The sequence below is a fragment of the Aplysia californica genome, unplaced genomic scaffold (assembly GCF_000002075.1).
Source record: "Aplysia californica isolate F4 #8 unplaced genomic scaffold, AplCal3.0 scaffold00951, whole genome shotgun sequence".
In the NCBI taxonomy this organism is placed as follows: domain Eukaryota; kingdom Metazoa; phylum Mollusca; class Gastropoda; order Aplysiida; family Aplysiidae; genus Aplysia; species Aplysia californica.
Window position 1 is genome coordinate 201,637 of NW_004798221.1, and position 13,258 is coordinate 214,894.

General features: G+C 39.6%; 2 protein-coding genes across 2 annotated transcripts in view; one reads left to right on the top strand and one right to left on the bottom strand.

Annotated features, from left to right (window-relative positions):
- Positions 1 to 671: 671 nt before the first annotated feature.
- Positions 672 to 10,377, top strand: LOC101847295 (proteasome assembly chaperone 2). The gene is made up of 7 exons (XM_005110828.2): positions 672 to 937; positions 3,505 to 3,676; positions 4,013 to 4,071; positions 5,197 to 5,315; positions 6,244 to 6,444; positions 9,306 to 9,420; positions 10,007 to 10,377. Exons 1-7 carry the CDS (start codon positions 881 to 883, stop codon positions 10,124 to 10,126), a joined length of 843 nt encoding a protein of 280 aa, XP_005110885.1. The 5' UTR covers positions 672 to 880; the 3' UTR covers positions 10,127 to 10,377.
- A 1,177-nt stretch (positions 10,378 to 11,554) lies between these two features.
- LOC101847773 overlaps positions 11,555 to 13,258 on the bottom strand; it is a gene marked incomplete in the record, with an annotated part of 39,491 nt that continues 37,787 nt past the window's right edge. The window contains 2 exon segments of the mRNA XM_035973011.1: positions 11,555 to 11,783; positions 12,916 to 13,030. Coding sequence (XP_035828904.1) covers positions 11,645 to 11,783; positions 12,916 to 13,030 — 254 coding nt within the window.

The window sequence follows — 13,258 nt, forward strand, 5'->3', positions numbered from 1 at the left end:
ACACACACACACACACACACACACACACACACACACACACACACACACACATACATACACGCGCGCGCATACGTACGCAAGTGCACACCAATACACACTCATACACTTCCCTCACACTTCTCTCACACTTCCCTCACACTTCTCTCATACTTCCCTCACACTTCCCTCACACTTTCTCTCTTCCACACACATCTGTGTATATAACCATAATAACACGATAGAATGCTTGTACTCACAAACAGGCTCACCTTCACATGCATAATGTATATGAACAGTAAAAGTAAACATTAGCCTTCAGTGTTATGCTAGGTAATAATATGTAGCCTACTCAGTATTCTGATTGTAACCCAATGGTGTTCTGAATCTGATTTCCAACTTCGTGAGGTTGTACCATCCGAAAACCATACACAATATCGACAATAATAATACAAACAAAGGTAGTATCATAGTTACCCCCAACCCCCTCCCCCTTTACTACCAGCCACTGTGCCTGATTAGTTTGGCACACAGAATTCTACATTTAGTGTAGAATTCTGTGGTTTGGCATCAAGTTTGGATTCCCCATTGCACTGATGTTAGCAATCTCTCAAAATCGCTTAAATCACTGATATTCTTCCGCTCTTTTTCGTTTGGAAAACAAAAAACACAGAGCAGTCAAAGAGACATGGGAAGTAACTCTAGTCAGTTATCATAACAAACAAAATCATGCTTTACTGGAGCACAGGAGTTGTAGTAAAAAAGTAGATTTTCTGTGTGTATTTTGTCAAAAAACACACTGTCCTCTTGAAGATTCTATGAAAAAAGAGTCACAGCTTTCATAAAACCCAGTCTTCTACAAGTGAATTTATTGGTGATTCACAGAATCAGTTTCAAGATCGAAATGTATATTGCTGCAACAAAACGTAAACACGACTGGCAGGATTTTACTCTCATTTTGGTAAGACTCAAGATTAGACTTAAAGATTATTTTTGAGTAAGATATTTATAAGTACTAGATCTAGAGATCTAGAATAGATCTAGATTATATCTAGTAAAGAATACTCAGCTAGTCGCCCGTCTGTTGCGGAACACAGCACTACACCACAAATTAAAACGACATATAGATCTATATATGTAATAAATGATAACGAAAACTCTGTCTTAGTCTTAATGTGGTTGTTGAGTATTTAATTTCAATAAATAAATGTAGTACATTGTATGTTTCCTGCAGTGAGTCGACCAAGGCTCTGTCCCCTACTCTCTCTCGTCCGATTGTCCCGCAGAAAGCCGTGACTGGCTGATTATATACACTTTCCTGAACTCTTTTACGCATGATGATCCCCTCCCCGCACGAGATATCTGTGTCACTCCGCACGGGAACCCGCGCTCCGAGGAAATCTCGTTACTTGTGTCCACAACACCGTCTGCCATCTAGTCTCCTTCTGGGTTTATACTATTTAGTCGCCACCAATATTGAACCGGGCCGGGGTGAGAATTGAATCAAAGGCCTACTCCACATAGCCTAATCCGGCGATTTTGTAGTTTCGTTCGTTAAAGTCAAGAGTAGGGGGGTTTTAGCTCCCCTGACCTAAAACAAATATAGAGGGGGGGGGGGGTTCAAGGGGGCATGCCCTCCTGAATTTTAACATAACGGAGTCCGTTAACATAATTTGATGTTTTGCAGGGTTGCATCCCTGTTCTTTGTGTTGCCTATTTGGTCATCAAGACCTATGGATTTCTTCTCTGGATGTAAACAATAAGTGGATCGTGGACTTTAATGAACGGAACTACAAGATCACCCCTAATCCTACTATTCCCACCCCGTTTTTTCGTTTCCGCCTTATTTGTTTCATAGGTTTTGAGTTATAGGATGTTGGGATTGAACTCTGACTGATCTTGTTACAGATCTAGATCTGTATCTATTAGATTCTAGATCTAACTCCCCAAAAAAATCCTTGAAAATTTTTTTTTCCGACGCCAAGCAGTAGGCCTACCTAGATCTAGAATCTAGATCTAGATCTGTCCCAAACCTTTTTCGGAATCGCCCTTTTTTAGTCTTTGAACCAAATCCCTAACAGAGCCTCAAAGCCTTACAATTGTGCACAACTGACACCGGTTCAAAAGACATTCAACAGAAATCACATTCTATAGACATCTTCAACTGAAATTTTTTCCTCACTGTCTTCATAATTGGCCTCTAAATCGCTCATTTTGCGATCATTTTGTTTAAAAATGAAAGAATAACAACACCACAATGCTATATTATACGTTAGTCCCATAGTTGTATTCTCAGACCGGGTGAGAATAAAATGAATATTATTCTGTGAGAATTAACGCCAACCTATTGAACTGGTCTGTTATAAGGGTCGCAGTGACTCTTACTCTACGTTCGGGGCGAATCACTGTCACGGCGCCCTGAATCATCCACCATTGGCACAGAGGCACGACTGAAGCGCTACAGTCACTCAAAGTGAATGAGGACAAAACAATACAAGAATACTTCGCATGAAAAATAATGCAGCGGCTCGGTAGTCCTAATGCAACAGATGGCGAAGGCGGGCACAGCAAAACAGCCACGGTCGACAAGGCCTCGCTCGCTCAACACGCTGAACACGACGTCGATCTTCTTCCCGTGTGTAGACCCTGCAATGCTCGACAATTTTAAATTAAAAGTCATTCAAAGAAACAAGGGAGAATGGAAGAAGGCCAAGGCGGGAAGATGGGTGGGAGACGGTGAAAAAAGAAGAAGCAAAAGGGAAAAGTTTAGGGGGTAGAGTGAGCAAAATCGTTCTTAAATAGCGAATTACATTAAGGGCACCGTGAATGTACCCTGCAAACTAGTCTAAAATCTGAGTAAAAATATTTTGTTGACTGTTGGCTACTGTGTGGTTTTTGTTGTTGTTATAACATTTTTATAGTTATGGGACAGAATGATGAGAATAGAAAAAGTGTTTCGGGTGGACTTGTTTCATGTGATGCTTATGAATGCCAATAGAGCACAGTTAAAAGCTGCTGACTCAGGAGTTTGATGTAGCCTCATTTTGTAACTTTAGCCACCTGTGCAACTCAGTCTTATTTGTGAGGTTCATATTTTAGGTCTACTGTGGAACATGGTGGAGTGGTGGTCACACAAGGCTCAGATTTTGCATGTTCTGTCATTTTACCTTCCTACAGGTAGCAGTTAGAGTGGCGTGTAGTTGATGTAATGTGGTGGTTCTCCTTTGTGAATTTTGAGACGAGAAATAGTGTAGACCCTAAATCTTTAGGCTTAGGAGTAGGAGAAGTTTTAAGAAACAGGATCCATTCTCTCATTCTCCTTTCCTTGAGTTTGAGTTTCTTTGATGCAAGTTTCACTGTACTTTTAAATTTTAAATATCTTTGGCTGACAGTATTCACAATTGTAGAGAGACTATTGTAACGTGACGAGTTTAAAAGTTTCCAGTCGTGAACATTTTTATTTAGATTTCCAAGTACATGCTTTGTTATGATATTCGGTATTCAACGGTCAGTTTTATCATTCTACAGCCGACCGTGTCTGTTGGCAATGTGGGCCAGCTGGCTGCTGACCTTATCATTTCTACTCTGTGGATGGAGAGAGTTGGTTACATCCACCACCCAAGTCTGCTCCCTGTGGCTGGGAACAATCCATTCGCTCACGAGGATGCCACCTCATGCAAACTGGCCACATGCTGTGAAGGTACGTTTCCATTCTTGTTTGAGTGGGTGGGCATAGAAGGATTCTTTGTGACATTCAAGTACACTCTTTTTAATTAATTGGAATTTAATTGTGTGTTCAATGATGAAAGGAAAGGAACTAAACAAAACAAAAAATACCTACTCCTCATGGAAATTAAAAAGTGCAGTTATTGAAAGATTTAGAATAAAATACTGAAATGTTACATAATTGCGGTCTAATAAGAACAGTGTAAAGATTGTTTTGTGGACTTTGATGATTTATGACAGATATTGTACCTCCAAAAGAGTACATTTGGTTACTCATTTCATGCCCCTCTCCTGTGTTCTGTGTCTACAGTATACGAGAGTATCTCTGCCCAGGTGGTCGTGATACAGCAGAGAGCACCATTTATCAAGGTGAGCTATGTCATGCATGCCAAAGATAGTCCACTTTCTATGACTGATCCTTTTTATGCTATTTTCATCAGTTATTACCATAGACCAGGGGTGAACAACAGGCAGACAGCAGGCTGCAACCTGGCCTGCCAGGCCAATCATTGTGGTCCTCATTTAGGGTTAATTTATAGTTACGATTCATTTTCTTCAAGAAGACAGTCCTAGACTCTTCTTATGAAGGGTAGGTTCAAAATTCTTGTCCCAATGGTATCGAGTCCATCACAATATCTTATACTTACTATAGATTATTCTGTTTGTTTTAGTAGAGGTTTTACGGCGCTCGCAACTGCATAAGGTCATATGAGCGCCGAGGGGTGGATGTCAACAGAGAAGTCCTTACAGGGAATCAGACTAACTCCGCTCATCTCTCTAGCTTCAACAACACAAAGTCTGCTTCGACTATCATGGCACCCCGGCAATAGCGGGTCACAAGAGTGTGACAAACATACAAAAGAAGTAGAGGAAAAATGACGACAGTAAGGATGAGGAAAGAAAAAGCAGCAGTTCCCTGTTGCAGTTCAGGAACAGTTATGAGCATGACATTGATGAATCAGCCCATTTACAATTCTACTGTGCATAAGAACAGGTTAATGTCCCCCCTTGGGGAATGGCCTAAAGATACTTCAGTCAGTAGCAGCACCGCCCTGAGGGGTAATTAATTTACTATAGATTCTTAAATCTTCAAAGCAGTCAGTTAAAAATATGATTGCTTCTGCACTGTGTCAGAAAATATGCCAATATATACAAAAAAGGTCAATTATGCAATGGGCTGAAGCTTCCTGAGATCTTCCAGTGGAATGCCGAAAGAGAAGTATAAAAAAAAAAATTGTCTTAATTAGAATACTAACACCTGAAATTACCTTTTTTTATTGTGGTAAATGGTTGTAACTGGGTAAAGATTGACGAGATGAACTCTCTGTCACAATGTATCATTTAAAGTGTGCCACACATATTGCCCATCATTGATCAGTTTTGTCTATAAGATGAAGTGTCAGTTGTCACTGTGCGTGTTTCATAAAGTTCTTTCACATTTATGTTTTATATGTCTATAATACTTAATCTACTTCTTTTTAAAACATTTTTCAGGGCAAGCGGAAAGAGTTTGCGGACTGGTTGTCCAAATGGGTTAAGGACAAACACTTCTACAGAGTGATCATCCTCACCAGCACATTTGCTCAGGAGCGGTTAGATTATCAGATGACAGGGTAATTACATTAGAATGTTTACTTTGTCAAATGGTCTTACAGGTGGGTATTCCAGCTCATACACTGTGTCATGATGGAAAGTTGCAACTGGACAAGAATAATCTATTTTGAACTGCAAGTGTAAGTAATAAGGATGGATATTCACAGAATTTTCCGTGAAGTACAAATTTTCTCACCACTAATGAAAAAAAAAAAGACGGTCCTCCTCATTAAAGGAAAGACTTAAATCTTGAATCCATTCTTTTATGATTCAAGTTTAGGTGAAACAGGACAAGAACTTTTGTTCTACATCATGTGCTGGTCCTTTAATTAATAAAATGTATACTTGACCATCATCATGAATGAGCTGCTGTCATGCTGAAGTGGAATGTTGAAATGTGTGCAATTCTGTGTTTGATAGCCATTTTTGTACTTGTACTTAACATCATGGTACTAACTTTTTGGTCCATGTAATTTCTTTATACTCTTGAGACATTGCAAAGAAACATTTTCATTTACTGAAAACTGGTGACTCCAGCCTGTTCCCAAAAATCTTTGTTTTTATCTTTATGTGAGGGTGAGGTGGCGGAGTGGTTAGTGCGCTTTTCTCTGAAGCTGAAAAAGTCTGGGTTCGAGCCTCCTTTCGGACACATTTTTTTTGCCCCCTCCTGCCCACCCAGCAATATTTTTCGAGTTTGGGAAGTAAAGGTGGTGTGGAAAGGAACTGGCCTGCCTACCACAATATGCCGAAGGCCCAGAAGTTGTCTCACTGACAAGGCAATCCCCAATGTCCGGATCAGATGCGGCAACTACTTTATGTGTTAGCACTTTTTATAAAGATATATATGAAGACATGTGAGGTCGCCTTCAGAATTTTCCTGCGGGCTGATTCACATTTGGCCTGACTTAGACCAAAAAATAAACACCATGACAATGGCTTCTTTGTCAGGTCCCCGTTTCGCATCCTCCAATCTCCGAGCATGGAGGAGCAAAGTGGTGAGTTCTTCAGGACCAAAATGGGGTGGAAGGAACTGGAGCGACGTCATTCTTTTCCTGCACCCACGCCTCAACAAGTGGCCGCAGAGGAAACTGGTCATCAGCTTCTCTACATGCCAGGCTCCGGTATTGCCAAGACGCTCTATGAGAATTGGTAAGATTTTTAAAAATTTTCTATAAATAACGATAATTTCTTGTAAACAGTGCTTCCACTCTTCCGTATTTTTACGGAAATCCGTACTTTCTGCTAGTTCCGTACTTGTTCCTCCATCATCATCAACTCCCTCCGTAAAAATCTGCGACAGCGTAGGACTACCAAAATTCCGTAGCAAAAGATCCGTACTCGCCTTCGTATGTCTTGTATAAGTTACGGATATTTACGGTAATTCTCTCGGCAATAGTTTATGCTATAGAAACCTGCCAGATTGTGCATTTCCTGCAATCGGCCATTATTCTACTCTGCCCCATGCATTCATTGCAGGCTTGTCGGCAGTACATTTTTTACCTGCAGATTGATCAAAATCTGGCGAACTTTTTGTGCCACTTTCCTCCTTTCTATCATTCCCTCATTCCGTCAGTCTATCTTCGGATTGTTGCCGCGGCTGGAAGAATCTGCGCGTTGATCAAGTATATTGGCATGTGATCTTAGACAGAAAATTACTGTCAGAAAGAATTTTTTTTGCAAATTTATTGTCTAGATTCTAGATCTAGAGAAATTATCATTGCGAAGATTCGGACGAGCGACAGTCGTTCTAACCCTTACACAACTACATGTAAACTGCGGTGGCAAGACTAACATACGGCCGTTGTCGTTGCTTTAGTCTGAACGCATTATGAAGGATAAGAGATTTGTTGGTACATTTGGTCTGTCGGCCCCCGTCGTTATCCTAGAAGTAGAACGACTGTCGCTCATCCGAGTGTTTTGTTTGAACGTGCAGTTAGTCAGACCTGTTAGCAAAATTGTTTCAATCGCGCATACGCATCACGTGACATGACATCGCCGTGTGAGTTCTGCGTGTCGGGGACCGTCCGTTGACGGGGTCAACCTAAGTTCATGTATTTCGGGACTTATTGGTTGGAGGGGGGGGGTAGACACTTTTGGACTAGGAGTGCTTAACGTGATGCTTCAGGATTCACACAAAAATAATGATAACACGCACGCAAAGACACACAGAGAGCATATAGGCCGAGTAATTTATGGACACCCATGGAAAATTTTTAAGTCAGCTTTGGCAGTCACCTTGGTGATTTGCTGTTGATCCCGATTTTTTTCACCAAATCCCAATTTTTCTCTCCCTGAGATCCTAATTTTGAGGCTTCATAGAATGGCAGGTCTGGTAACTGTATTGTGAAGGTACGGCCTACATATATCTATTCATTATTCCCAGGTTTGCCTTCTATCAGTATCAAAGGTGCGATGACAAATTAATTGAATTAATGTATAGTAGCAATGGAAGGGGAACCTGCTTTTAAACATTGCCAGCAATGGAAAGATATATTGGTGAAGAAATTAAACAAGACAAAATCTGGGTGAAAAAATAGGTAGTATGGGTTGTTGGCAATCTCTTCAAACAGGCTCCCATATGCCATTTTCAACCCTCTAAAAGTACTAAATTTCTATTTCTACGGGGGCTTCGCCCCCTGAACCCCCACCGGGACTCTGTCCCTGGACCCTGCTGGGGGCCGCAGAGGCCCCCAGACCCCCAGCAGAATTTTCCTTACTTTTCAGCTTCAGCTGGTGGAACCACTGTGTAAAGTACTTGTAAGTTACTTTAGGTGCTTACGATACTAAATTCTATGTCAGTATCATAGAAAAAGTGGAACAATTGATATTAAAACTAATTTCAAGATTTCAGTTCCTTTTAAGTTCTGCTTTAAATCATACTTTATTAGATTTCTGAAAAAGAAGTGTAGGGGGGAGATGTTCTAGAATGTTAGGATGGTTGGAAAGCTCAGCTAAGAATTATAGGTGACAGATTATTATGTTTCAAAGAACAAATTTCAATCAAACTGTTCACCCTGTGTTCTACCTAGTTTGATGAACTGAAGGAAAGATTTTTAAAATCATTTTCAAAGATGTTTCAACATGGTTCACAAAACATTTTAAGTGAGTTCTTGTTCCTGAGTAGCTAGTATGGAGATGATCATGGACTGTTTCCACTCACAAACTGGTCCTTTAAGCAACAGTTATCATGATTAAATTGAAATATTCATGCCGATCTTTATTTATTGTGATATTCCTGAACGTAGAATAGTTGTGGTTTTCCCATCGAGTCTCATCAAACTCCATTTGGGGTTTGATTTTTTGTACAAGGATCCTTACGTATTTTAGAGAAGACTTGTTTTCCTCACATGGACTGCAGAACATAATTATAATGGATTAGTGCCGTTTAATGAAGTTTCATTCAAAAAGGCTAATTTGCTAGTCTCACTTTATCCAAATGAAATCACTTCTTGCTGTTCTTAGAAATTTTTTACAATTCTATTAGTTATTATTATCTCAACTTGGAAAATGCAGGGTTTTGTTTGTGTAAGCAGATGATTTTGACTTTGATACTGTTGTAGTCTAGGGCTTAGGTTGCTGGACTTGTAATATTAAGTGGTGGGTTTAAACCCTGCTCAAGGTTTGATGTTGTATCCATGGGAAAAATACTGTACTCAAATTGTCTTCACTTCACCAAGGCTAAGACTGTGAAAGATCTTGCCAATGTATTAGTGTTAGCTCTGTTAAGTGATGGATTGCTGAAGACATGCCATTTTGGAGCACTTTTAAAAAGGAGCATAACGTTAATCATTCAAATTAATTTTCAATTAACGTTTTCATTGTTTGAAACCTAAAAAGACAGAGGCTATCCAGCTGAGAACATTTTGGAATATTATAGGATGTGTGGGGTAATAATAAATTATGAAGCCTATTGAACGTACATGTACTTTTGATCGGAGATATCTGCTATACTTGCAATCTATCATTATTATTATTTTTATGATTATTTTGGTTGTTATTGTGTTTTCCAGTCAAGAGCAGCCTCTCCTAGTCTTCATGATGTTTGTCTCAGAGGGCGACAACGCTCAGGACGCCTTGGCTGTGGCCGATCAGCTCAACGCTTGGCTCAGTCTCATTGAAAAGAAGGTAAGGGACAAAGAGATGCAACTTTCTCCTCTCATGTTTCCTTCAACTACATTTTGTTCCATCTGAGTTCAGATTAACTTGTTGAGGACCCGCATTCTGGTTATTGAACCACACCTGTAGATATACCATTTTGGAGCTCTTTTGAAAAGAAGCGTAACGTTAATCATACAGATTAATTTTCAATTAACGTTTTTTCATTGTTTGAAACCTAAAAAAGATAAAGGATATCATGCATACTATGAAATGTGCAAATTTGTGTTTATGATTCGGGTATGAAAGTTCGAATTATACCACAACATGGCCTTTGATCTCTGTTGTACATATGTGTTTTTTTAGTCCTAAAGAGTTAGAGCCGCAGTTCTTTTTGTTCAAATGTGTTGCAAGTGAACTCCTCGATTCTGAAAAAGCCTTGAAGTAATGCAGCCTAGGAAGGCTCAGGACTGCTTCACTCTCTTTGTCCCTTTTCTCCAAAAGATCATCATCTAATTAATGTTAGAGTGCTGTATGAAGAGAGTTAAAAAGACACAACAAAGTGCACTGTTTATTTCAGTTTTGTGAATTTTAAGTATCTTTTGTATTCTTTCAGGACAAACAAAGCAAAGATCTGGAATCTCAAAACTTTGCTAAAGGAATTGTGGAGTGGAAGGTGCCAATGTCATGGAGACTTGTATTCGGCAGTCGCTTTGATCAAAAACTCTTTCAGTAATGAACCAATATTTCATGTTGTAAATTGTTTTTGTGATTGACATTGACGAGGCTGTAAACCTCTTCTTGCACTTTGTGTAGTGTTTTCATGAACAGTTTTAAGTTGAATGATGCACTGAAATCAGTTCTTTATGTCTGGAAGCTGTCAATGATGAATACAGACAACTGCTTGTTGAGTGGATGCATGAGTGCTACCGTTGACAATGGATTGTACATATATTTTTTAATAAAATCACCACTTGCCACTCCTTATTTCTGTATTTTTCTTTGAAATATGAACAATGTCAGACAGTAGTGTTTGTCTTAATAAAAACATTTCTCGTCACTCGTAACTTTCCTATCGTAACTTAAAACTACATGTAGTTCTTATCATATGTGAAAAATTTACGAAATCACAGATATAACGGCTGGGAGTGTGTAAATGTGACATTTGTGTGTCATTGTGAGTACTCTGCAGTAGGCCTACTTCAGCAGTCTGTCAAGTTCTGGCTTTGCCCACGGTTAAGTTAACGTTGCAGCAAAGGTGCCCATTGTCTCCTTATGTCTGTCCCACAACCAGCACAAAGCCTGAAGTAGTGTCTGATTAGGTAAAGTAGGAACAGAATGTTACAAGGGGATCAACCAAGATAGACATGAGCTCCTGATGAAAGAAACCTCAGTGTTTGCTTGTCACGTTGTCAGTTCAACTCTAAAAGTTTGCTTTTTTTCCAGGCTAGTCCTATGTATTCACAATGGAATGAAGGCAAAGAAAATGTTTCTCAGTAGAGAACAAACTACTTTTGAAAGGACCGCCTGAAAAGGGGCAAATACAATGCTGAAGCTAGTTGTTAGTTCAACATGGCAACCTGTCCCATTCAAGATTAACACCTCAAAACTAGAATCAATAGAAGACAGACTACGTTGTCAAAAAATGCTCAGACTCCGACACAGAAAAATTGAAGTTTAGAATATCTTCTAGCACAACAATGAAATAAGAATGCACAACACACATTTTCAGAAACTACTTCAACTTTTTGACACACCACTGTCTTGGAGGAAATACACTTTTCACCTCCTCAACTAAGTGAATCCACAGGTCTTGGCCTACTTTTCTTTCGACACATGTTACAGGATAGTGTGATAATGTATTTATATGATTCCTCATGCGGAGCGAAGGGAACATTACGTCCCATGATACCAAAGAAATTCAGGAGAAAAATTAAATTTTGAGTGTTGAAAGAATAAATGATCTAAAGTACCGGTACTCTACCTCTCTCTCTCTCTCTCTCTCTCTCCCTCTCTCTCCCTCTCTCTCCCTCTCTCTCTCCCTCTCCCTCTCCCTCTCCCTCTCTTTCTCTCTCTCTCTCTTTCTCTCTCTCTTTCTCTCTCTCTCTCTCTCTCTCTCTCTCTCTCTCTCTCTCTCTTTATGAGATTTCAACAAGACAAGGTATAGATAGATGCAAACTTTATTTAAATTTCTTAACAAACATTCATATCTTCATGTAGTTTTAATGATATTCCATTTTCTGTCCAGCTAGTACTAGTAGTCTTTCTTATTGGCGTCTGGGATCTGGAATATCAGGCCTGGACATGAAGGCAGAGCACAACATTTGCCCGGTGCGGGCGTTGGGTATGTGCACGTCGCGTTCTGCGCAGGGGTCAAGGTCATGGTTAGACAGCTGTGGAGAAATGCAGGATGTTTTAAAGTTCGTTTTAAATCTGTTTGCTTCTGCAAAATTTTCATAAATATAACAGCTTAATCAAGTAACTCCTTTGAAGTAAGTTAATCTGACCCACTATAAAGTGCATTCTAGATGTTCAAAGCTTATTTTGAAGTAGAACCCATACCACCCTGGAGAGTCAAAATGGATTCGATCCACTATGTACTTAACCAAAGAGTTTACACAGGAAGATGGTTTACAACTCTTATTTCAATCAGAGATACTGAAAAGAACATTCTAAAAAATGTGAGTGGTCATCTATATTTAGTGTTTTGTACTATTGCTATTTTTGTAGTGTGGCATATATTTCGTACATAAAAAATAGGACCAGTAACTGTTCTTAAGAACTATTTCAAACAGGACATTTTTATTAGCACTGGTGTTAAGTGGCCTAGACAAGTAGGTCTGCTTGTGTAATTGCGACTAGAAATGAATGTTGCTTCGTGTACACTGCTCAACCCTGACATTCCCACAAGCTGAGCATAGACTTCCCTGAAAGTGTCGCACGGACATTCATAGATGGAGATATCTCACAGTCTATATGATCACATATAAGTGTGCACCTGTCAGTCTGTGTGTTCGTTAGTAAAAAAAAAAAAAAGGGTGGTATATTATATTGTGTAGCAATAGAGGTCTAAGTAGTCGAGCAGCAGGTGGTGAACCCAAGTTAGAAAGGACATCAAGCCACATCTGCACATCAGTTTTTAGAGGGGTTTGTGGCATGGTGGGGGGGGGGGAGTTGTTGTGTCCTTTAGTGAGATAGTATAGCTCAAAAACTGGGCACTGTTCCTCAGAGACTAGCAAAGGTATGTTCGTGAAATTGTCTTTTATATTTCTATATTAAGGCATACAACAATATGTGACAAATCAAAATTTGTTAAATAATGTGATTTTTACGCTTTACAAACAACATGCCTTTTTTACCCAGATTTCACCAGACTTCTTTTCCATCTGGTTCCCTCCTATCTTGTTATAAACTTACATGAAATGTGTGCATCACAAATGACATCTCCTTGTGTCACAAATATCACAAGTAATTTATTCTCCCCTATAGAATCTGTTGTTTTTTCCTTTCTATCATGTTACTCACACAGCCTGGCAGCTGATCGTAGATGAGGCAAGGCATGTACAGTCGGATTCACAGCCGTCTCGCCACCTCTCTCCTTCCCGGTACACTTTAGCTGGATTTTTGGGGTCCACACAACCTGTAATAAGACGGAGAATGAGACGTGTTAAAAGTTGAAGACTTGAGAGATAAACTAAATAAGATGAATATCATTTTTGTCCCAAAGGGAAATTGGTGGTTTGAGGGCACCACTCCGTTCATCTCTATTGAGAAGTCAATTGTGAGGCAGCGTGGTGGAATCAGGCTCTCGTCAAAATAATCAAAGTGAAGAAACTTGCATTTTTCCGCAGGTTTGTGAATTTTTATC